This window comes from Oncorhynchus gorbuscha, linkage group LG06 (genome assembly GCF_021184085.1).
Source record: "Oncorhynchus gorbuscha isolate QuinsamMale2020 ecotype Even-year linkage group LG06, OgorEven_v1.0, whole genome shotgun sequence".
In the NCBI taxonomy this organism is placed as follows: Eukaryota; Metazoa; Chordata; class Actinopteri; order Salmoniformes; family Salmonidae; genus Oncorhynchus; species Oncorhynchus gorbuscha.
In genome coordinates this window covers 1,436,293-1,462,661 of record NC_060178.1, presented here as the reverse complement: position 1 = coordinate 1,462,661, position 26,369 = coordinate 1,436,293, and the positions used below count along the sequence as shown (strand labels likewise).

The 26,369-nt window shown below is 36.4% G+C and overlaps 1 protein-coding gene across 1 annotated transcript in view; it reads right to left on the bottom strand.

Moving 5' to 3' along the window:
- Positions 1-24,292, bottom strand: part of ca12 (carbonic anhydrase XII) — a 101,394-nt gene extending 77,102 nt beyond the window's left edge. The window contains exons 1-2 of the mRNA XM_046352064.1: positions 24,214-24,292; positions 22,602-22,622 (exon numbers count right to left, since the gene is read on the bottom strand). Coding sequence (XP_046208020.1) covers positions 22,602-22,622; positions 24,214-24,292 — 100 coding nt within the window. The remainder of the gene's footprint in view (positions 1-22,601; positions 22,623-24,213) is intronic.
- Positions 24,293-26,369: the final 2,077 nt, after the last annotated feature.

The following is a 26,369-nucleotide window of genomic DNA, read 5'->3' as shown; positions in this document are numbered from 1 at the left end:
CTTGGTTCTGCCTGCCCTGACCTTCTCATCACAACCAGCTCTACTTGTTAAAGAACACAATACCTCATCACAACCAGCTCTACTTATTAAAGAACACAATACCTCATCACAACCAGCTCTACTTATTAAAGAACACAATACCTCATCACAACCAGCTCTACTTATTAAAGAACACAATACCTCATCACAACCAGCTCTACTTATTAAAGAACACAATGCCTCATCACAACCAGCTCTACTTATTAAAGAACACAATGCCTCATCACAACCAGCTCTACTTATTAAAGAACACAATACCTCATCACAACCAGCTCTACTTATTAAAGAACACAATGCCTCATCACAACCAGCTCTACTTATTAAAGAACACAATGCCTCATCACAACCAGCTCTACTTGTTAAACAACACAATACCTCATCACAACCAGCTCTACTTATTAAAGAACACAATACCTCATCACAACCAGCTCTACTTATTAAAGAACACAATACCTCATCACAACCAGCTCTACTTATTAAAGAACACAATACCTCATCACAACCAGCTCTACTTATTAAAGAACACAATACCTCATCACAACCAGCTCTACTTATTAAAGAACACAATGCCTCATCACAACCAGCTCTACTTGTTAAAGAACACAATACCTCATCACAACCAGCTCTACTTATTAAAGAACACAATACCTCATCACAACCAGCTCTACTTATTAAAGAACACAATACCTCATCACAACCAGCTCTACTTATTAAAGAACACAATACCTCATCACAACCAGCTCTACTTATTAAAGAACACAATGCCTCATCACAACCAGCTCTACTTATTAAAGAACACAATACCTCATCACAACCAGCTCTACTTATTAAAGAACACAATACCTCATCACAACCAGCTCTACTTATTAAAGAACACAATACCTCATCACAACCAGCTCTACTTATTAAAGAACACAATCCTCAACACAATACCTCATCACAACCAGCTCTACTTATTAAACACAATACCTCATCACAACCAGCTCTACTTATTAAAGAACACAATGCCTCATCACAACCAGCTCTACTTATTAAAGAACACAATACCTCATCACAACCAGCTCTACTTATTAAAGAACACAATACCTCATCACAACCAGCTCTACTTATTAAAGAACACAATACCTCATCACAACCAGCTCTACTTATTAAAGAACACAATACCTCATCACAACCAGCTCTACTTATTAAAGAACACAATACCTCATCACAACCAGCTCTACTTATTAAAGAACACAATACCTCATCACAACCAGCTCTACTTATTAAAGAACACAATACCTCATCACAACCAGCTCTACTTATTAAAGAACACAATGCCTCATCACAACCAGCTCTACTTATTAAAGAACACAATACCTCATCACAACCAGCTCTACTTATTAAAGAACACAATGCCTCATCACAACCAGCTCTACTTATTAAAGAACACAATACCTCATCACAACCAACTCTACTTATTAAAGAACACAATACCTCATCACAACCAGCTCTACTTATTAAAGAACACAATACCTCATCACAACCAACTCTACTTATTAAAGAACACAATACCTCATCACAACCAGCTCTACTTATTAAAGAACACAATACCTCATCACAACCAGCTCTACTTATTAAAGAACACAATGCCTCATCACAACCAGCTCTACTTATTAAAGAACACAATACCTCATCACAACCAACTCTACTTATTAAAGAACACAATACCTCATCACAACCAGCTCTACTTATTAAAGAACACAATACCTCATCACAACCAGCTCTACTTATTAAAGAACACAATGCCTCATCACAACCAGCTCTACTTATTAAAGAACACAATACCTCATCACAACCAACTCTACTTATTAAAGAACACAATACCTCATCACAACCAGCTCTACTTATTAAAGAACACAATGCCTCATCACAACCAGCTCTACTTATTAAAGAACACAATGCCTCATCACAACCAGCTCTACTTATTAAAGAACACAATACCTCATCACAACCAACTCTACTTATTAAAGAACACAATACCTCATCACAACCAGCTCTACTTATTAAGACACAATGCCTCATCACAACCAGCTCTACTTATTAAAGAACACAATACCTCATCACAACCCGCTCTACTTATTAAAGAACACAATACCTCATCACAACCAGCTCTACTTATTAAAGAACACAATACCTCATCACAACCAGCTCTACTTGTTAAAGAACACAATACCTCATCACAACCAGCTCTACTTATTAAAGAACACAATACCTCATCACAACCAGCTCTACTTATTAAAGAACACAATACCTCATCACAACCAGCTCTACTTATTAAAGAACACAATACCTCATCACAACCAGCTCTACTTATTAAAGAACACAATACCTCATCACAACCAGCTCTACTTGTTAAAGAATACAATACCTCATCACAACCAGCTCTACTTATTAAAGAACACAATACCTCATCACAACCAGCTCTACTTGTTAAGACACAATACCTCATCACAACCAGCTCTACTTATTAAAGAACACAATACCTCATCACAACCAGCTCTACTTATTAAAGAACACAATACCTCATCACAACCAGCTCTACTTATTAAAGAACACAATACCTCATCACAACCAGCTCTACTTATTAAAGAACACAATACCTCATCACAACCAGCTCTACTTATTAAAGAACACAATACCTCATCACAACCAGCTCTACTTATTAAAGAACACAATACCTCATCACAACCAGCTCTACTTATTAAAGAACACAATGCCTCATCACAACCAGCTCTACTTATTAAAGAACACAATGCCTCATCACAACCAGCTCTACTTATTAAAGAACACAATACCTCATCACAACCAACTCTACTTATTAAAGAACACAATACCTCATCACAACCAGCTCTACTTATTAAGACACAATGCCTCATCACAACCAGCTCTACTTATTAAAGAACACAATACCTCATCACAACCAGCTCTACTTATTAAAGAACACAATACCTCATCACAACCAGCTCTACTTATTAAAGAACACAATACCTCATCACAACCAGCTCTACTTGTTAAAGAACACAATACCTCATCACAACCAGCTCTACTTATTAAAGAACACAATACCTCATCACAACCAGCTCTACTTATTAAAGAACACAATACCTCATCACAACCAGCTCTACTTATTAAAGAACACAATACCTCATCACAACCAGCTCTACTTATTAAAGAACACAATACCTCATCACAACCAGCTCTACTTGTTAAAGAATACAATACCTCATCACAACCAGCTCTACTTATTAAAGAACACAATACCTCATCACAACCAGCTCTACTTGTTAAGACACAATACCTCATCACAACCAGCTCTACTTATTAAAGAACACAATACCTCATCACAACCAGCTCTACTTATTAAAGAACACAATACCTCATCACAACCAGCTCTACTTATTAAAGAACACAATACCTCATCACAACCAGCTCTACTTATTAAAGAACACAATACCTCATCACAACCAGCTCTACTTATTAAAGAACACAATACCTCATCACAACCAGCTCTACTTATTAAAGAACACAATACCTCATCACAACCAACTCTACTTATTAAGACACAATACCTCATCACAACCAGCTCTACTTGTTAAGACACAATACCTCATCACAACCAGCTCTACTTATTAAAGAACACAATACCTCATCACAACCAGCTCTACTTATTAAAGAACACAATACCTCATCACAACCAGCTCTACTTATTAAAGAACACAATACCTCATCACAACCAACTCTACTTATTAAAGAACACAATACCTCATCACAACCAGCTCTACTTATTAAAGAACACAATGCCTCATCACAACCAGCTCTACTTATTAAAGAACACAATGCCTCATCACAACCAGCTCTACTTATTAAAGAACACAATACCTCATCACAACCAACTCTACTTATTAAAGAACACAATACCTCTGCGTTGATTTACTTACCAAACATGATTTACAAGATGAGTTATGAACTTGCGGAGGTATCTAAATTATCTTAACCCTTGTTGACTTATGGGTACAAAATGCCCTGCCATTATGCTTAACAGCAGAGAAAACCCCCTAAATGATATTTGTTCAACTTGAAATGTGATGACCTTTCCTAGAGTGACCCCAACATTAGATATATAGCAGAACCAGTGAGACCAAAACAGGATAGAGGGGCTGAGTGAATGTGACCCCAACATTAGATATATAGCAGAACCAGTGAGACCAAAACAGGATAGAGGGGCTGAGTGAATGTGACCCCAACATTAGAAAAAGTGAAACATCACATTTGTTATTAATATTTCCATGAAAGCTGTTCACCACCAGGCTACAAAGATTGTCTGTCTGTACACCACCAGGCTACAAAGATTGTCTGTCTGTTCACCACCAGGCTACAAAGACTGTCTGTTCACCACCAGGCTACAAAGATTGTCTGTCTGTTCACCACCAGGCTACAAAGATTGTCTGTCTGTACACCACCAGGCTACAAAGACTGTCTGTCTGTTCACCACCAGGCTACAAAGATTGTCTGTCTGTTCACCACCAGGCTACAAAGATTGTCTGTCTGTACACCACCAGGCTACAAAGATTGTCTGTCTGTACACCACCAGGCTACAAAGATTGTCTGTCTGTACACCACCAGGCTACAAAGATTGTCTGTCTGTTCACCACCAGGCTACAAAGATTGTCTGTTCACCACCAGGCTACAAAGATTGTCTGTCTGTACACCACCAGGCTACAAAGATTGTCTGTCTGTTCACCACCAGGCTACAAAGATTGTCTGTCTGTACACCACCAGGCTACAAAGACTGTCTGTTCACCACCAGGCTACAAAGACTGTCTGTTCGTACACCACCAGGCTACAAAGATTGTCTGTCTGTACACCACCAGGCTACAAAGACTGTCTGTTCGTACACCACCAGGCTACAAAGATTGTCTGTTCGTACACCACCAGGCTACAAAGATTGTCTGTTCGTACACCACCAGGCTACAAAGACTGTCTGTTCACCACCAGGCTACAAAGACTGTCTGTTCGTACACCACCAGGCTACAAAGATTGTCTGTCTGTACACCACCAGGCTACAAAGACTGTCTGTCTGTTCACCACCAGGCTACAAAGATTGTCTGTTCACCACCAGGCTACAAAGACTGTCTGTTCACCACCAGGCTACAAAGACTGTCTGTTCACCACCAGGCTACAAAGATTGTCTGTCTGTACACCACCAGGCTACAAAGATTGTCTGTTCACCACCAGGCTACAAAGACTGTCTGTTCGTACACCACCAGGCTACAAAGATTGTCTGTCTGTACACCACCAGGCTACAAAGACTGTCTGTTCGTACACCACCAGGCTACAAAGATTGTCTGTTCGTACACCACCAGGCTACAAAGATTGTCTGTCTGTACACCACCAGGCTACAAAGATTGTCTGTCTGTACACCACCAGGCTACAAAGATTGTCTGTCTGTACACCACCAGGCTACAAAGATTGTCTGTCTGTACACCACCAGGCTACAAAGATTGTCTGTCTGTTCACCACCAGGCTACAAAGACTGTCTGTTCACCACCAGGCTACAAAGATTGTCTGTACACCACCAGGCTACAAAGATTGTCTGTCTGTTCACCACCAGGCTACAAAGATTGTCTGTCTGTACACCACCAGGCTACAAAGATTGTCTGTCTGTTCACCACCAGGCTACAAAGATTGTCTGTCTGTTCACCACCAGGCTACAAAGACTGTCTGTTCGTACACCACCAGGCTACAAAGATTGTCTGTCTGTACACCACCAGGCTACAAAGACTGTCTGTTCGTACACCACCAGGCTACAAAGATTGTCTGTTCGTACACCACCAGGCTACAAAGATTGTCTGTTCGTACACCACCAGGCTACAAAGACTGTCTGTTCACCACCAGGCTACAAAGACTGTCTGTTCGTACACCACCAGGCTACAAAGATTGTCTGTCTGTACACCACCAGGCTACAAAGACTGTCTGTCTGTTCACCACCAGGCTACAAAGATTGTCTGTTCACCACCAGGCTACAAAGACTGTCTGTTCACCACCAGGCTACAAAGATTGTCTGTCTGTACACCACCAGGCTACAAAGATTGTCTGTTCACCACCAGGCTACAAAGACTGTCTGTTCGTACACCACCAGGCTACAAAGATTGTCTGTCTGTACACCACCAGGCTACAAAGACTGTCTGTTCGTACACCACCAGGCTACAAAGATTGTCTGTTCGTACACCACCAGGCTACAAAGATTGTCTGTCTGTACACCACCAGGCTACAAAGATTGTCTGTCTGTACACCACCAGGCTACAAAGATTGTCTGTCTGTACACCACCAGGCTACAAAGATTGTCTGTCTGTTCACCACCAGGCTACAAAGACTGTCTGTTCACCACCAGGCTACAAAGATTGTCTGTACACCACCAGGCTACAAAGATTGTCTGTCTGTTCACCACCAGGCTACAAAGATTGTCTGTCTGTACACCACCAGGCTACAAAGATTGTCTGTCTGTTCACCACCAGGCTACAAAGATTGTCTGTCTGTTCACCACCAGGCTACAAAGATTGTCTGTCTGTACACCACCAGGCTACAAAGATTGTCTGTCTGTTCACCACCAGGCTACAAAGATTGTCTGTCTGTACACCACCAGGCTACAAAGATTGTCTGTCTGTTCACCACCAGGCTACAAAGACTGTCTGTTCACCACCAGGCTACAAAGACTGTCTGTTCGTACACCACCAGGCTACAAAGATTGTCTGTCTGTACACCACCAGGCTACAAAGACTGTCTGTTCACCACCAGGCTACAAAGATTGTCTGTTCGTACACCACCAGGCTACAAAGACTGTCTGTTCGTACACCACCAGGCTACAAAGATTGTCTGTCTGTTCACCACCAGGCTACAAAGACTGTCTGTCTGTTCACCACCAGGCTACAAAGACTGTCTGTACACCACCAGGCTACAAAGACTGTCTGTTCACCACCAGGCTACAAAGATTGTCTGTCTGTACACCACCAGGCTACAAAGATTGTCTGTCTGTACACCACCAGGCTACAAAGACTGTCTGTTCACCACCAGGCTACAAAGATTGTCTGTCTGTACACCACCAGGCTACAAAGATTGTCTGTCTGTTCACCACCAGGCTACAAAGATTGTCTGTTCACCACCAGGCTACAAAGACTGTCTGTTCGTACACCACCAGGCTACAAAGATTGTCTGTCTGTACACCACCAGGCTACAAAGACTGTCTGTTCACCACCAGGCTACAAAGATTGTCTGTCTGTACACCACCAGGCTACAAAGATTGTCTGTCTGTTCACCACCAGGCTACAAAGACTGTCTGTTCACCACCAGGCTACAAAGATTGTCTGTCTGTTCACCACCAGGCTACAAAGATTGTCTGTCTGTTCACCACCAGGCTACAAAGATTGTCTGTCTGTTCACCACCAGGCTACAAAGACTGTCTGTTCACCACCAGGCTACAAAGACTGTCTGTTCGTACACCACCAGGCTACAAAGATTGTCTGTTCGTACACCACCAGGCTACAAAGATTGTCTGTCTGTACACCACCAGGCTACAAAGACTGTCTGTTCGTACACCACCAGGCTACAAAGATTGTCTGTTCGTACACCACCAGGCTACAAAGATTGTATGTCTGTACACCACCAGGCTACAAAGACTGTCTGTTCGTACACCACCAGGCTACAAAGATTGTCTGTTCGTACACCACCAGGCTACAAAGATTGTCTGTCTGTACACCACCAGGCTACAAAGATTGTCTGTCTGTACACCACCAGGCTACAAAGATTGTCTGTCTGTACACCACCAGGCTACAAAGATTGTCTGTTCGTACACCACCAGGCTACAAAGATTGCCTGTCTGTACACCACCAGGCTACAAAGACTGTCTGTTCGTACACCACCAGGCTACAAAGATTGTCTGTTCGTACACCACCAGGCTACAAAGATTGTCTGTCTGTACACCACCAGGATACAAAGATTGTCTGTCTGTACACCACCAGGCTACAAAGATTGTCTGTCTGTACACCACCAGGCTACAAAGACTGTCTGTTCACCACCAGGCTACAAAGATTGTCTTAGGGTCATTTTTGACCCAGCAGTTATAAAATCATTTACACACACACACACATAAAATTCATGAAAGCATTTTATACTAATGGGGAATGCAGTCAGAGGCTATAAAGATGCTGCAGATGATAGTCCCCCGGTTCTCTCTTTGCTGAAGCCATGAGGGCACGCTTCAGTGCCCAACAGGTCATAGATCTGATTCCTCCAGGAGGAACAAGAGAACAATTATTTAGAAGAAGAGGAAGTATCTGAAGAAGAAGATGGGGAAGAATATAACCCAGAGCACAAGGCTATACAAGTGCTATCTCTTGCTAAAACAAAACATGTTTACACCTATGCAGTACCTTTATCAATAATAATAATAATAATAATATACCTCTACTTTAGTAAAGAAAACAACTATTGACAGGTGTGTTGTAGTAAAAACGAGTGGTGTCCACTGATTAAATGCAGTCTTTCTGCACCGTGAAGAGGGAAAACCCAGATATTCACAACATTTGTGACATTTGTTTCTTACATTTACATGTACATTTAAGTCATTTAGCAGACGCTCTTATCCAGAGCGACTTACAAATTGGTGCATTCACCTTATGACATCCAATTCTTCAAGCAAAATACATTTTGGGTTTATAATTAATTCATTAAATTATTTAAAACTCAATTAAGCTGCTTTATTTTAGGGTTTAGTGAAGGTGGGTCTTTTTTTTACCCTTAGGACGAGTGAAGTATACAGAATGTTAAGACTACACAATATCCACTGCTAATCTGGAAGATGAGTTGAGTTATGAACTGCTGCGGAGGTATCTAAGTTATCTCCATGTCCACTGCTAATCTGGAAGGGTCACCTGTGACTACAGGGTGGGGGACTAACACATTCCCACATTTCAGATATCATTTATCGAAATGAATTAGCATTACATTACAACAACACCCTGTTGCAAATGTTTCTCTCAGGAATTTAGAATAGGAAGTGTATTTCCTGGGTGCCACTGTCTGACAGTCAGCTGATTGGTGAATAGACAGACAGCAGACAGGTCTTGTCTCTCATTTAAAATGAATTAAAAGAACCTCACTGTCTGCTGATCGGACATAGTTGTATAAACTTGGTTATAAAGATAGCTGCACCCTGTCGTTAATGTTTCTCTTAGGAAGTGTTTTTCCGTGTTGGTTTTACAGGGTGTGATAACAGTCAGCAAAAAAAATCTGACAGAAATACACACAGACAGACAGAAAGACAGACAGGCGGTGTCTCTGTCATTAATGAGCTGTCACTGGGTGGGGGACAAACACATTTCATACCAAATCCATCTAAATATAAATCAGGCCTAAGTCATGAATTAACAGGATGGTCCAGCTACCCACAGACCTCCATAAAACCACAATCATTTCCTCCATTCACTATAAACATTACACCTCAAAATACAGAACAGAAATATGAACTCATTGCCATAACAAATCTGGGTTTATTCCAGAGAATAATGACAAAGTACTGTCGTAACATGTATATGTAACAAAACAGCTGTAAGTACTGTGGTAAAATGTATATGTATGATCCTTAGATCAGTAGATATATTAATAATGATATGTAGATCAGTAGATATATTAATAATGATATGTAGATCAGTAGATATATTAATAATGTAGATCAGTAGATATATTAATAATGTAGATCAGTAGATATATTAACAATGATATGTAGATCAGTAGATATATTAATAATGATATGTAGATCAGTAGATATATTAATAATGTAGATCAGTAGATATATTAATAATGATATGTAGATCAGCAGATATATTAACAATGATATGTAGATCAGTAGATATATTAATAATGATATGTAGATCAGTAGATATATTAATAATGTAGATCAGTAGATATATTAATAATGATATGTAGATCAGTAGATATATTAATAATGATATGTAGATCAGTAGATATATTAATAATGATATGTAGATCAGTAGATATATTAATAATGATATGTAGATCAGTAGATATATTAATAATGTAGATCAGTAGATATATTAATAATGTAGATCAGTAGATATATTAATAATGTAGATCAGTAGATATATTAATAATGATATGTAGATCATATTAATAATGATATGTAGATCAGTAGATATATTAATAATGATATGTAGATCAGTAGATATATTAATAATGTAGATCAGTAGATATATTAATAATGATATGTAGATCAGTAGATATATTAATAATGATATGTAGATCAGTAGATATATTAATAATGTAGATCAGTAGATATATTAATAATGTAGATCAGTAGATATATTAATAATGTAGATCAGTAGATATATTAATAATGATATGTAGATCAGTAGATATATTAATAATGATATGTAGATCAGTAGATATATTAATAATGTAGATCAGTAGATATATTAATAATGTAGATCAGTAGATATATTAATAATGTAGATCAGTAGATATATTAATAATGTAGATCAGTAGATATATTAATAATGTAGATCAGTAGATATATTAATAATGTAGATCAGTAGATATATTAATAATGATATGTAGATCAGTAGATATATTAATAATGTAGATCAGTAGATATATTAATAATGTAGATCAGTAGATATATTAATAATGTAGATCAGTAGATATATTAATAATGTAGATCAGTAGATATATTAATAATGTAGATCAGTAGATATATTAATAATGTAGATCAGTAGATATATTAATAATGATATGTAGATCAGTAGATATATTAATAATGATATGTAGATCAGTAGATATATTAATAATGTAGATCAGTAGATATATTAATAATGATATGTAGATCAGTAGATATATTAATAATGATATGTAGATCAGTAGATATATTAATAATGTAGATCAGTAGATATATTAATAATGTAGATCAGTAGATATATTAATAATGTAGATCAGTAGATATATTAATAATGTAGATCAGTAGATATATTAATAATGATATGTAGATCAGTAGATATATTAATAATGTAGATCAGTAGATATATTAATAATGTAGATCAGTAGATATATTAATAATGTAGATCAGTAGATATATTAATAATGTAGATCAGTAGATATATTAATAATGTAGATCCGTAGATATATTAATAATGATATGTAGATCAGTAGATATATTAATAATGATATGTAGATCAGTAGATATATTAATAATGTAGATCAGTAGATATATTAATAATGTAGATCAGTAGATATATTAATAATGATATGTAGATCAGTAGATATATTAATAATGATATGTAGATCAGTAGATATATTAATAATGTAGATCAGTAGATATATTAATAATGATATGTAGATCAGTAGATATAGTAATAATGATATGTAGATCAGTAGATATATTAATAATGTAGATCAGTAGATATATTAATAATGATATGTAGATCAGTAGATATATTAATAATGTAGATCAGTAGATATATTAATAATGTAGATCAGTAGATATATTAATAATGTAGATCAGTAGATATATTAATAATGATATGTAGATCAGTAGATATATTAATAATGATATGTAGATCAGTAGATATATTAATAATGTAGATCAGTAGATATATTAATAATGTAGATCAGTAGATATATTAATAATGATATGTAGATCAGTAGATATATTAATAATGATATGTAGATCAGTAGATATATTAATAATGTAGATCAGTAGATATATTAATAATGATATGTAGATCAGTAGATATATTAATAATGATATGTAGATCAGTAGATATATTAATAATGATATGTAGATCAGTAGATATATTAATAATGATATGTAGATCAGTAGATATATTAATAATGATATGTAGATCAGTAGATATATTAATAATGATATGTAGATCAGTAGATATATTAATAATGATATGTAGATCAGTAGTTATATTAATAATGATATGTAGATCAGTAGATATATTAATAATGTAGATCAGTAGATATATTAATAATGTAGATCAGTAGATATATTAATAATGTAGATCAGTAGATATATTAATAATGTAGATCAGTAGATATATTAATAATGTAGATCAGTAGATATATTAATAATGATATGTAGATCAGTAGATATATTAATAATGATATGTAGATCAGTAGATATATTAATAATGTAGATCAGTAGATATATTAATAATGTAGATCAGTAGATATATTAATAATGTAGATCAGTAGATATATTAATAATGATATGTAGATCAGTAGATATATTAATAATGATATGTAGATCAGTAGATATATTAATAATGATATGTAGATCAGTAGTTATATTAATAATGATATGTAGATCAGTAGATATATTAATAATGTAGATCAGTAGATATATTAATAATGTAGATCAGTAGATATATTAATAATGTAGATCAGTAGATATATTAATAATGTAGATCAGTAGATATATTAATAATGTAGATCAGTAGATATATTAATAATGATATGTAGATCAGTAGATATATTAATAATGATATGTAGATCAGTAGATATATTAATAATGTAGATCAGTAGATATATTAATAATGATATGTAGATCAGTAGATATATTAATAATGATATGTAGATCAGTAGATATATTAATAATGTAGATCAGTAGATATATTAATAATGATATGTAGATCAGTAGATATATTAATAATGTAGATCAGTAGATATATTAATAATGATATGTAGATCAGCAGATATATTAATAATGTAGATCAGTAGATATAGTAATAATGATATGTAGATCAGTAGATATATTAATAATGTAGATCAGTAGATATATTAATAATGTAGATCAGCAGATATATTAACAATGATATGTAGATCAGTAGATATATTAATAATGATATGTAGATCAGTAGATATATTAATAATGTAGATCAGTAGATATATTAATAATGTAGATCAGTAGATATATTAATAATGTAGATCAGTAGATATATTAATAATGTAGATCAGTAGATATATTAATAATGTAGATCAGTAGATATATTAATAATGTAGCTCAGTAGATATATTAATAATGTAGCTCAGTAGATATATTAATAATGATATGTAGATCAGTAGATATAGTAATAATGTAGATCAGTAGATATATTAATAATGATATGTAGATCAGTAGATATAGTAATAATGTAGATCAGTAGATATATTAATAATGATATGTAGATCAGTAGATATATTAATAATGATATGTAGATCAGTAGATATATTAATAATGTAGCTCAGCAGATATATTAATAATGATATGTAGATCAGTAGATATATTAATAATGTAGATCAGTAGATATATTAATAATGTAGCTCAGTAGATATATTAATAATGTAGATCAGTAGATATATTAATAATGATATGTAGATCAGTAGATATATTAATAATGTAGATCAGTAGATATAGTAATAATGTAGATCAGTAGATATATTAATAATGTAGAACAGTAGATATATTAATAATGATATGTAGATCAGTAGATATATTAATAATGTAGATCAGCAGATATATTAATAATGTAGATCAGTAGATATATTAATAATGATATGTAGATCAGTAGATATATTAATAATGTAGATCAGTAGATATATTAATAATGATATTGTCACGCCTTGGTCATTATATTTTGTGTTTTTGGTATATGTTTGGGTAAGCCAGGGTGTGACATGGGTTTATATGTTGTGTTTCGTATTGGGGTTTGTATTAATTGGGATTGTGTATGATTAGGGGTGTGTCTAGTTAGGCTTGGCTGCCTGGGGCGATTCTCAGAGTCAGGTGCTTGTCGTTGTCTCTGATTGAGAACCGTATTTAGACAGCCTGACTTTCGCGTTGTATTTTGTGGGTGTTTGTTCCTGTCTTAGTGTTGTAGTCACCAGATAGGCTGTAATAGGTTTCACGTTTCGTTTGTTGTTTTCATATTCAGTTATTTTTCATGTACCGCGATTATTTTCATTAAAGTCATGAGTAACCTACACGCTGCATTTCGGTCTGACTCTCTTCATTCAACAGACGAACGACGTTACAGATATGTAGATCAGTAGATATATTAATAATGTAGATCAGTAGATATATTAATAATGTAGATCAGTAGATATATTAATAATGATATGTAGATCAGTAGATATATTAATAATGATATGTAGATCAGTAGATATATTAATAATGTAGATCAGTAGATATATTAATAATGTAGATCAGTAGATATATTAATAATGTAGATCAGTAGATATATTAATAATGTAGATCAGTAGATATATTAATAATGAAGATCAGTAGATATATTAATAATGATATGTAGATCAGTAGATATATTAATAATGTAGATCAGTAGATATATTAATAATGTAGATCAGTAGATATATTAATAATGATATGTAGATCAGTAGATATATTAATAATGTAGATCAGTAGATATATTAATAATGTAGATCAGTAGATATATTAATAATGTAGATCAGTAGATATATTAATAATGTAGATCAGTAGATATATTAATAATGATATGTAGATCAGTAGATATATTAATAATGTAGATCAGTAGATATATTAATAATGTAGATCAGTAGATATATTAATAATGATATGTAGATCAGTAGATATATTAATAATGATATGTAGATCAGTAGATATATTAATAATGTAGATCAGTAGATATATTAATAATGATATGTAGATCAGTAGATATATTAACAATGATATGTAGATCAGTAGATATATTAATAATGATATGTAGATCAGTAGATATATTAATAATGATATGTAGATCAGTAGATATATTAACAATGATATGTAGATCAGTAAATATATTAATAATGTAGATCAGTAGATATATTAATAATGATATGTAGATCAGTAGATATATTAATAATGTAGATCAGTAGATATATTAATAATGATATGTATATCAGTAGATATATTAATAATGTAGATCAGTAGATATATTAATAATGATATGTAGATCAGCAGATATATTAATAATGTAGATCAGTAGATATATTAATAATGATATGTAGATCAGTAGATATATTAACAATGTAGATCAGTAGATATATTAATAATGATATGTAGATCAGTAGATATATTAATAATGATATGTAGATCAGCAGATATATTAATAATGATATGTAGATCAGTAGATATATTAATAACGTAGATCAGTAGATATATTAATAATGTAGATCAGTAGATATATTAATAATTATATATAGATCAGTAGATATATTAATAATGTAGCTCAGCAGATATATTAATAATGATATGTAGATCAGTAGATATATTAATAATGTAGATCAGTAGATATATTAATAATGTAGCTCAGTAGATATATTAATAATGTAGATCAGTAGATATATTAATAATGATATGTAGATCAGTAGATATATTAATAATGTAGATCAGTAGATATAGTAATAATGTAGATCAGTAGATATATTAATAATGTAGAACAGTAGATATATTAATAATGATATGTAGATCAGTAGATATATTAATAATGTAGATCAGCAGATATATTAATAATGTAGATCAGTAGATATATTAATAATGATATGTAGATCAGTAGATATATTAATAATGTAGATCAGTAGATATATTAATAATGATATTGTCACGCCTTGGTCATTATATTTTGTGTTTTTGGTATATGTTTGGGTAAGCCAGGGTGTGACATGGGTTTATATGTTGTGTTTCGTATTGGGGTTTGTATTAATTGGGATTGTGTATGATTAGGGGTGTGTCTAGTTAGGCTTGGCTGCCTGGGGCGATTCTCAGAGTCAGGTGCTTGTCGTTGTCTCTGATTGAGAACCGTATTTAGACAGCCTGACTTTCGTTGTATTTTGTGGGTGTTTGTTCCTGTCTTAGTGTTGTAGTCACCAGATAGGCTGTAATAGGTTTCACGTTTCGTTTGTTGTTTTCATATTCAGTTATTTTTCATGTACCGCGATTATTTTCATTAAAGTCATGAGTAACCTACACGCTGCATTTCGGTCTGACTCTCTTCATTCAACAGACGAACGACGTTACAGATATGTAGATCAGTAGATATATTAATAATGTAGATCAGTAGATATATTAATAATGTAGATCAGTAGATATATTAATAATGATATGTAGATCAGTAGATATATTAATAATGATATGTAGATCAGTAGATATATTAATAATGTAGATCAGTAGATATATTAATAATGTAGATCAGTAGATATATTAATAATGTAGATCAGTAGATATATTAATAATGTAGATCAGTAGATATATTAATAATGAACACCAGTAGATATATTAATAATGATATGTAGATCAGTAGATATATTAATAATTATATGTAGATCAGTAGATATATTAATAATGTAGATCAGTAGATATATTAATAATGATATGTAGATCAGTAGATATATTAATAATGTAGATCAGTAGATATATTAATAATGTAGATCAGTAGATATATTAATAATGTAGATCAGTAGATATATTAATAATGTAGATCAGTAGATATATTAATAATGTAGATCAGTAGATATATTAATAATGTAGATCAGTAGATATATTAATAATGTAGATCAGTAGATATATTAATAATGTAGATCAGTAGATATATTAATAATGATATGTAGATCAGTAGATATATTAATAATGTAGATCAGTAGATATATTAATAATGTAGATCAGTAGATATATTAATAATGATATGTAGATCAGTAGATATATTAATAATGATATGTAGATCAGTAGATATATTAATAATGTAGATCAGTAGATATATTAATAATGATATGTAGATCAGTAGATATATTAACAATGATATGTAGATCAGTAGATATATTAATAATGATATGTAGATCAGTAGATATATTAATAATGATATGTAGATCAGTAGATATATTAACAATGATATGTAGATCAGTAAATATATTAATAATGTAGATCAGTAGATATATTAATAATGATATGTAGATCAGTAGATATATTAATAATGTAGATCAGTAGATATATTAATAATGATATGTATATCAGTAGATATATTAATAATGTAGATCAGTAGATATATTAATAATGATATGTAGATCAGCAGATATATTAATAATGTAGATCAGTAGATATATTAATAATGATATGTAGATCAGTAGATATATTAACAATGTAGATCAGTAGATATATTAATAATGATATGTAGATCAGTAGATATATTAATAATGATATGTAGATCAGCAGATATATTAATAATGATATGTAGATCAGTAGATATATTAATAACGTAGATCAGTAGATATATTAATAATGTAGCTCAGTAGATATATTAATAATGTAGATCAGTAGATATATTAATAATGATATGTAGATCAGTAGATATATTAATAATGTAGATCAGTAGATATATTAATAACGTAGATCAGTAGATATATTAATAATGTAGATCAGTAGATATATTAATAATTATATATAGATCAGTAGATATATTAATAATGTAGATCGGTAGATATATTAATAATGTAGATCAGTAGATATATTAATAATGATATGTAGATCAGTAGATATATTAATAATGTTATGTAGATCAGCAGATATATTAATAATGATATGTAGATCAGTAGATATATTAATAATGATATGTAGATCAGTAGATATATTAATAATGATATGTAGATCAGCAGATATATTAATAATGATATGTAGATAGATATGTAGGTATATCAGAGTGATCTCAATAATCCAGAAGATAAACTATAGTTAAGAAGTGGAAATCTACCAGTCCTCCGTCGTTAACACAATAGAAAGGTCAAATGTTTAATTATCTAAATGTTGAAAGCGCGTGGAGGACGGAGAGAAACGAAATGGGGGAGTTTGAGACCATGTGGGGGAGAGTGATGCGGACGCTGGGGGAAGGGGAGGGGCTACCTAGTCAGTTGCACAGCTGACTAACCCAACCCCTCTGAATCAGAGAGGTGCAGGGGGGGGGATACCTTAGTCCATGTCATCAGTGCTTGGGGAGCAGTTCCTGGGGCTAACTGCCTTGCCCAAGGGTGAGAACATGTGGGTCTCAGTAGGTGTGATGTAGTTGATGTTTCTGTGATGTAATGTACATGTATGTTTTAAACAGTGGTAAACAGTGTATTTTTAGGCAGGGAGGCACCCAGTAATCGACAGGTCCATCAGGCTATGTCACCAGGACCACAGTCTGAGACAGGTCCATCAGGCTATGTCACCAGGACCACAGTCTGAGACAGGTCCATCAGGCTATGTCACCAGGACCACAGTCTGAGACAGGTCCATCAGGCTATGTCACCAGGACCACAGTCTGAGACAGGTCCATTAGGCTATGTCACCAGGACCACAGTCTGAGACAGGTCCATTAGGCTATGTCACCAGGACCACAGTCTGAGACAGGTCCATTAGGCTATGTCACCAGGACCACAGTCTGAGACAGGTCCATCAGGCTGTGTCACCAGGACCACAGTCTGAGACAGGTCCATCAGGCTATGTCACCAGGACCACAGTCTGAGACAGGTCCATTAGGCTATGTCACCAGGACCACAGTCTGAGACAGGTCCATTAGGCTATGTCACCAGGACCACAGTCTGAGACAGGTCCATTAGGCTATGTCACCAGGACCACAGTCTGAGACAGGTCCATTAGGCTATGTCACCAGGACCACAGTCTGAGACAGGTCCATTAGGCTATGTCACCAGGACCACAGTCTGAGACAGGTCTATCGGGCTATGTCACCAGGACAACAGTCTGAGACAGGTCCATTAGGCTATGTCACCAGGACCACAGTCTGAGACAGGTCTATCGGGCTATGTCACCAGGACAACAGTCTGAGACAGGGGAAGCAGACAGTCAAAACAATAATCTAGTCTAGTACAAAAACAGCATCACAATCATCTTGCAGCTGGTTGCCTTTCAATTGCGTAAATACTTTTGCTCCTCTAATTGAGGGACAACATACAAAAAGTACTGTAATTTATAAACATGAAAGGCAACATGAATTTGTCATTTTACTCGACAAGCTTTTTCAAATTCAGCTCACTTCGAGCTAACTTTGTTGAGAGAACAAACATTTACTCATTAGCTCAATTTCTTGTCCTTCTGAAGTCTACCCAACTCACAGTGAAGGCAAATATGAATTTGTATTTTGACTCGTGTTTTTATGCATTCAGCTCACTAACCGCATTTACATTCAAAGTTTGTGATGGAAACTTTCGGTACAATTTTATAAACGCCGACAAATAATGAATTTTTCTTCATAATGGTTGTCAAGATTGTGCGCTACTGGTAAGGAGTCGGGCGCAGGAGAGCAGAGAGTTGTGATCAGGCGCACTTTATTTGTCAGAAGCACAAAAGACAGACGCAACTGCCGTCGAAAAAAAATCCCCAGCCAATGGCAAAAGTGAATAAGCGCGAAAACACTCACAATAATGCAAATGTATGGCAATAAACATACGGTCAAAACACAATGCCCCGGGAACAACCAGTCTGGTGTAACACTAAACACAATACCCAGGGAAACAACCAGTCTGGTGCATAACACTAAACACAATGCCCCGGGAACCAACCAGTCTGGTGTAACACTAAACACAATACCCAGGGAAACAACCAGTCTGGTGTAACACTAAACACATTACCCAGGGAAACAACCAGTCTGGTGTAACACTAAACACAATACCCAGGGAAACAACCAGTCTGGTGTAACACTAAACACAATACCCAGGGAAACAACCAGTCTGGTGTAACACTAAACACAATACCCAGAGAAACAACCAGTCTGGTGTAACACTAAACACAATACCCAGGGAAACAACCAGTCTGGTGTAACACTAAACACAATACCCAGGAAACAACCAGTCTGGTGTAACACTAAACACAATACCCAGGGAAACAACCAGTCTGGTGTAACACTAAACACAATACCCAGGGAAACAACCAGTCTGGTGTAACACTAAACACAATACCCAGGGAAACAACCAGTCTGGTGTAACACTAAACACAATACCCAGGGAAACAACCAGTCTGGTGTAACACTAAACACAATACCCAGGGAAACAACCAGTCTGGTGTAACACTAAACACAATACCCAGGGAAACAACCAGTCTGGTGTAACACTAAACACAATACCCAGGGAAACAACCAGTCTGGTGTAACACTAAACACAATACCCAGGGAAACAACCAGTCTGGTGTAACACTAAACACAATACCCAGGGAAACAACCAGTCTGGTGTAACACTAAACACAATACCCAGGGAAACAACCTGTCTGGTGTAACACTAAACACAATACCCAGGGAAACAACCAGTCTGGTGCATAACACTAAACACAATACCCGGGAACCAACCAGTCTGGCGTAACACTAAACACATTACAAAACAATTCCACACAAAGATACATTATACTATACTATACATTATAATGTGGATTATATCTCATTAACTATACATTACAATGTGGATTATATCTCATAAACTATACATTACAATGTGGATTATATCTCATAAACTATACATTATCATGTGGATTATATCTCATAAACTATACATTATAATGTGGATTATATCTCATAAACTATACATTATAATGTGGATTATATCTCAAAAACTATACATTATAATGTGGATTATATCTCATAAACTATACATTATATCTGATAAACTATACATTATAATGTGGATTATATCTCATAAACTATACATTATAATGTGGATTATATCTCATAAACTATACATTATAATGTGGATTATATCTCATACATTTGGCTGGAGACCACATCAAGACCAGAGTAGGTACATTTGGCTAGAGACCACATCAAGACCAGAGTAGGTACATTTGGCTAGAGACCACATCAAGACCAGAGTAGGTACATTTGGCTAGAGACCACATCAAGACCAGAGTAGGTACATTTGACTAGAGACCACATCAAGACCAGAGTAGGTACATTTGGCTAGAGACCACATCAAGACCAGAGTAGGTACATTTGACTAGAGACCACATCAAGACCAGAGTAGGTACATTTGGCTAGAGACCACATCAAGACCAGAGTAGACTAGAGACCACATCAAGACCAGAGTTTGACTAGAGACCACATCAAGACCAGAGTAGGTACATTTGGCTAGAGACCACATCAAGACCAGAGTAGGTACATTTGACTAGAGACCACATCAAGACCAGAGTAGGTACATTTGACTAGAGACCACATCAAGACCAGAGTAGGTACATTTGGCTAGAGACCACATCAAGACCAGAGTAGGTACATTTGACTAGAGACCACATCAAGACCAGAGTAGGTACATTTGACTAGAGACCACATCAAGACCAGAGTAGGTACATTTGACTAGAGACCACATCAAGACCAGAGTAGGTACATTTGACTAGAGACCACATGTCAAGAGCAGAGTAGGTACATTTCCTACTTAACACAATGGTTTTTGTGACAAAACTATCGATAGAGTTGAAAATGCAATTAAAAGACCTTAACCTTTACATTTGTATTTGGTACATGAAAACGTGATAAAGTAAGATGTGGATGTATTACATCATCACGCACTGATTTTTATCTGCATTAAGTCCGTTTGGTGGAAAATCAGCACTGGGGGGAAAATGTGCCTATTTTATTTATGCACATTTTAAGAATATTTGCATGAAAATCTGTCGCCATGGAAACCTCGCTACTGAGGGGAAAGTTTGTTGAGTGAAGAAACATTCACATATTAGCTCAATTTATTACGTCAAATGTTATCTTCCGGCCTCTCTACACCAACATGTTATCTCTACCACCACCATGTTATCTCTACATCCCCATGCTATCTCTACACCACCATGTTATCTCTACCACCACCATGTTATCTCTACCACCACCATGTTATCTCTACATCCCCATGCTATCTCTACACCACCATGTTATCTCTACCATCCCCATGTTATCTCTACCACCACCATGTTATCTCCACCACCACCATGTTATCTCTACATCCCCATGTTATCTCCACATCCCCATGTTATCTCCACATCCCCATGTTATCTCCACATCCCCATGTTATCTCCACATCCCCATGTTATCTCCACATCCCCATGTCATCTCTACCACCACCATGTTATCTCTACCACCACCATGTTATCTCCACATCCCCATGTTATCTCTACCATCCCCATGTCATCTCTACCATCCCCATGTCATCTCTACCATCCCCATGTCATCTCTACCATCCCCATGTCATCTCTACCACCCCATGTCATCTCTACCACCCCCATGTCATCTCTACCACCACCATGTCATCTCTACCACCACCATGTTATCTCTACATTCCCATGCTATCTCTACCACCACCATGCTATCTCTACCACCACCATGCTATCTCTACCACCACCATGCTATCTCTACATTCCCATGTTATCTCTACATTCCCATGCTATCTTCAGACCTCTCTACATCGTACAGTTATTAGCCATAAATAAATACTCCACTTACCAGTGTATGCCCATTTAGCACCTGAAACAGAAACAGAAAAATTAACATAATTATAATATTTATTCCTTCATCGTGATATGATGAGATATTCGTCTGATCTGATGTAACTAACAAAATAATGGAAACACTTGAGTAAATGAGGGTTCTGGCGGCTCTGTTATGGTGTAGGGTGCATTTTCCTGACGTGGTTCAGGTCTACTCAACCCCTTAGAGGGCAAGGTAAACATTCTGAGGGATCAACTCCTATGGTGAATCATTTATATCCTGATGGGAGAGGCATCTTCCAGGATGACAAGGCCCCCCATCCACAGCACGTGACTGGTCACTGAATGTTTTGATGAGCATGAGAACTATGTAAACCGACCCAATTAAACGCTTATGGGAGATTCTGGAGCGGCGCCTGGGAAAGCATTTTCCACCAACATCAAGAAAACACCAAATTATGGATTTTCTTGTGGAAGAATGGAGTCGCAATCCTTCAATAGAGTCAGCATCAAGGTTGTGGGTTCAATTCCCACAGGGATCACAGATTCCTACAAAAAATGTATGAATCCCACTAAACAATACTGAAGACTGAAGGACACGTAAGAATACTGAAGGCTATTAAAGGATGTTGAAAGCTACTGAAAAATACTGAAGGCTACTGAAGGCTGCTGAAGGCTACTGAAGGCTGCTGAAGGCTACTGAAGGCTGCTGAAGGCTACTGAAGGCTACTGAAGGATGCTGAAGGCTACTGAAGGCTGCTGAAGGCTACTGAAGGATGCTGAAGGATGCTGAAGGCTACTGACGGCTTCTGATGGCTGCTGACGGCTGCTGAAGCAGGTTGAAGAATACTGAAGTATGCTGAAGGATTCTGAAGGCTACTGAAGCTGAAGGATGCTGAAGGATGCTGAAGGATGCTGAACGATGCTGAAGGATGCTGAAGGATGCTGAAGGCTACTGAATGCTACTGGAGGCTGCTGGAGGATGCTGATGGCTACTGGGGGCTACTGAACGATTCTGAAGGCTACTGAATGATGCTGAAGTCTACTGAAGGATGCTGAAGGCTACTAAAGGAGGCTGAAGGCTACTGAAGGCTGCTGAAGGTTACTGAAGGCTACTGAAGGAGGCTGAATGCTACTGAAGGCTGCTGAAGGATGCTGAAGGCTACTGAAGGCTACTGGAGGCTGCTGAAGGATGCTGAAGGCTACTGAAGGCTACTGGAGGCTGCTGAAGCAGGCTGACGGCTACTGAAGAATGCTGAAGGCTACCGGAGGATGCTGAAGGTTACTGAATGCTACTGGAGGATGCTAAATGATGCTGAAGGCTACTGAAGGCTACTGGAGGCTACTGTTGTTTGGATAAAAGTGTCTGCCTGCTGAATTATTCCAAGACAAAGTTCTTTCCATTGGATAAAACCTGGGTCTTCCCATTGGCTAAAACGTACTGCCCCTATCTTCCCATTGGCTAAAACCTATTGCTCTGGTCTTCCCACTGGCTAAAACCTACTGCTCTGGTCTTCCCATTGGCTAAAACCCACTGCTCTGGTCTTCCCATTGGCTAAAACCCGCTGCTCTGGTCTTCCCATTGGCTAAAACCTGCTGCTCTGGTCTTCCCACTGGCTAAAACCTACTGCTCTGGTCTTCCCATTGGCTAAAACCCACTGCTCTGGTCTTCCCATTGGCTAAAACCCGCTGCTCTGGTCTTCCCATTGGCTAAGACCTACTGCTCTGGTCTTCCCATTGGCTAAGACCTACTGCTCTGGTCTTCCCATTGGCTAAAACCTGCTGCTCTGGTCTTCTCATTGGCTAAAACCTGCTGCTCTGTTCTTCCCATTGGCTAAAACATGCTGCTCTGGGCCGTACCGGTCAGTTTCAGTACCAAGCAGACCAACTGACTCAAACACTAGCCTATTATCATCTGAAATGACGGACCCAAACAGAGTAACTACTGTATCATCAGCTGAACAGGATTCAACATGCTCAAAGATTAAATGATAGGAATTACACCTGCCTTCAGGCACCTCAGCTCACCTACATCTCTCTCCATCTGTTTCCATCAGTACTGTGCCATGTGAATAAGGGAGTGAAAGACAATGCCACATAACTGCTATTGATTATTCATAGTTTATCAATATGTCAATTTAAGATAAATACTTTCTGATTTTTAGATTAAGGTACAATCTGAAGTCATGAAACATTGATATATTTCTTGTGATCCTAACAGAGTCAATCAGGTACATATTTCCTATTTGTTTTAAACGTGAATGCATATGATAACAACAACACTACAGCCGTAGCCGTGTTACACTGCATATGAGCTGCACACAAGTTCCTCATCAGAGTTGGACCAATTTAATCAAGTCTACAACATCCTAAAAAACCTTAAGCCAAGTTCAGGTGTATCATCTTTTTATTCTTACCATGCAGTCCGGAAAACAGAGTCCCCACAGCAATCAGAAGAGACGAGAGGTTATTCTTACCATGCAGTCCGGAAAACAGAGTCCCCACAGCAATCAGAAGAGACGAGAGGTTATTCTTACCATGCAGTCCGGACAACAGAGTCCCCACAGCAATCAGAAGAGACGAGAGGTTATTCTTACCATGCAGTCCGGACAACAGAGTCCCCACAGCAATCAGAAGAGACGAGAGGTTATTCTTACCATGCAGTCCGGACAACAGAGTCCCCACAGCAATCAGAAGAGACGAGAGGTTATTCTTACCATGCAGTCCGGACAACAGAGTCCCCACAGCAATCAGAAGAGACGAGAGGTTATTCTTACCATGCAGTCCGGACAACAGAGTCCCCACAGCAATCAAAAGAGACGAGAGGTTATTCTTACCATGCAGTCCGGACAACAGAGTCCCCACAGCAATCAGAAGAGACGAGAGGTTATGTGTATGGGTCTGCATCGTTGTGTCTCTACACAGGTGCACTTCAGAAGAACACCACAGGAACAATCGTGGAGCAGACGCTTGAGAAGCACCGACTTTTATGGAAGTCCGTCGGCTTCGTTATAGCGCCCCGCCATGACGTCAGAGCCACAGCAACATCGTCGTCGTGCCCCCGTCCCTCGTCCCCTGTGACAGGTCAGAATCAGCAACGACCGCAACTGGTAATCATGCACACTCAACACTTTGTGCAATGTGGACAACGTCAGCAAAATCTGAAGACACACTAGCCATTACAAGGACGTCAGAATCATAGCGCAGATGCATTGAGATTTCTCCAACGTGCAGCGGACACGTCTACGGGTGGAATTATGGAGATGTGGGGCTCTCCAAGTTGTCACGAGAAATCCAGCGCTTCAGAATTCCAGAAACTCCCACAGCATACAGAACAGTGGCGTGACATACAGGCTATGCACCTCTCTCAAACTATGATGCACTATTGTAATACTAGTCGTTGAATAGCCTACCATATGCACTCAAATTAAGATTTCATTACGGATAATTCTGTTTAAATATATTAAATTAATTATTGTACATATATATATATATATATATTTTATAATATAATATAAGAAATCTATACTTTATTGGCCACTTTTTTAGAAGAGATTTGTGTGCCTTTTCCCCAATGCCAACAGATACACACATATGCTGCAATGGTGCCTTGGTCCTCAAGGGCACAACAGAGTTATTGAACCTGGGATCAGAGCATCATGGTCTGGGACGATAGTCTCCACTCACAGTACGTCCCTGTTTGACTCTGTCTCGGTACCCCGTCTGATGACCAGAATCATGTAGCCTAACACACTAACAGCTGTGCTCAAACTATCTGACCCCA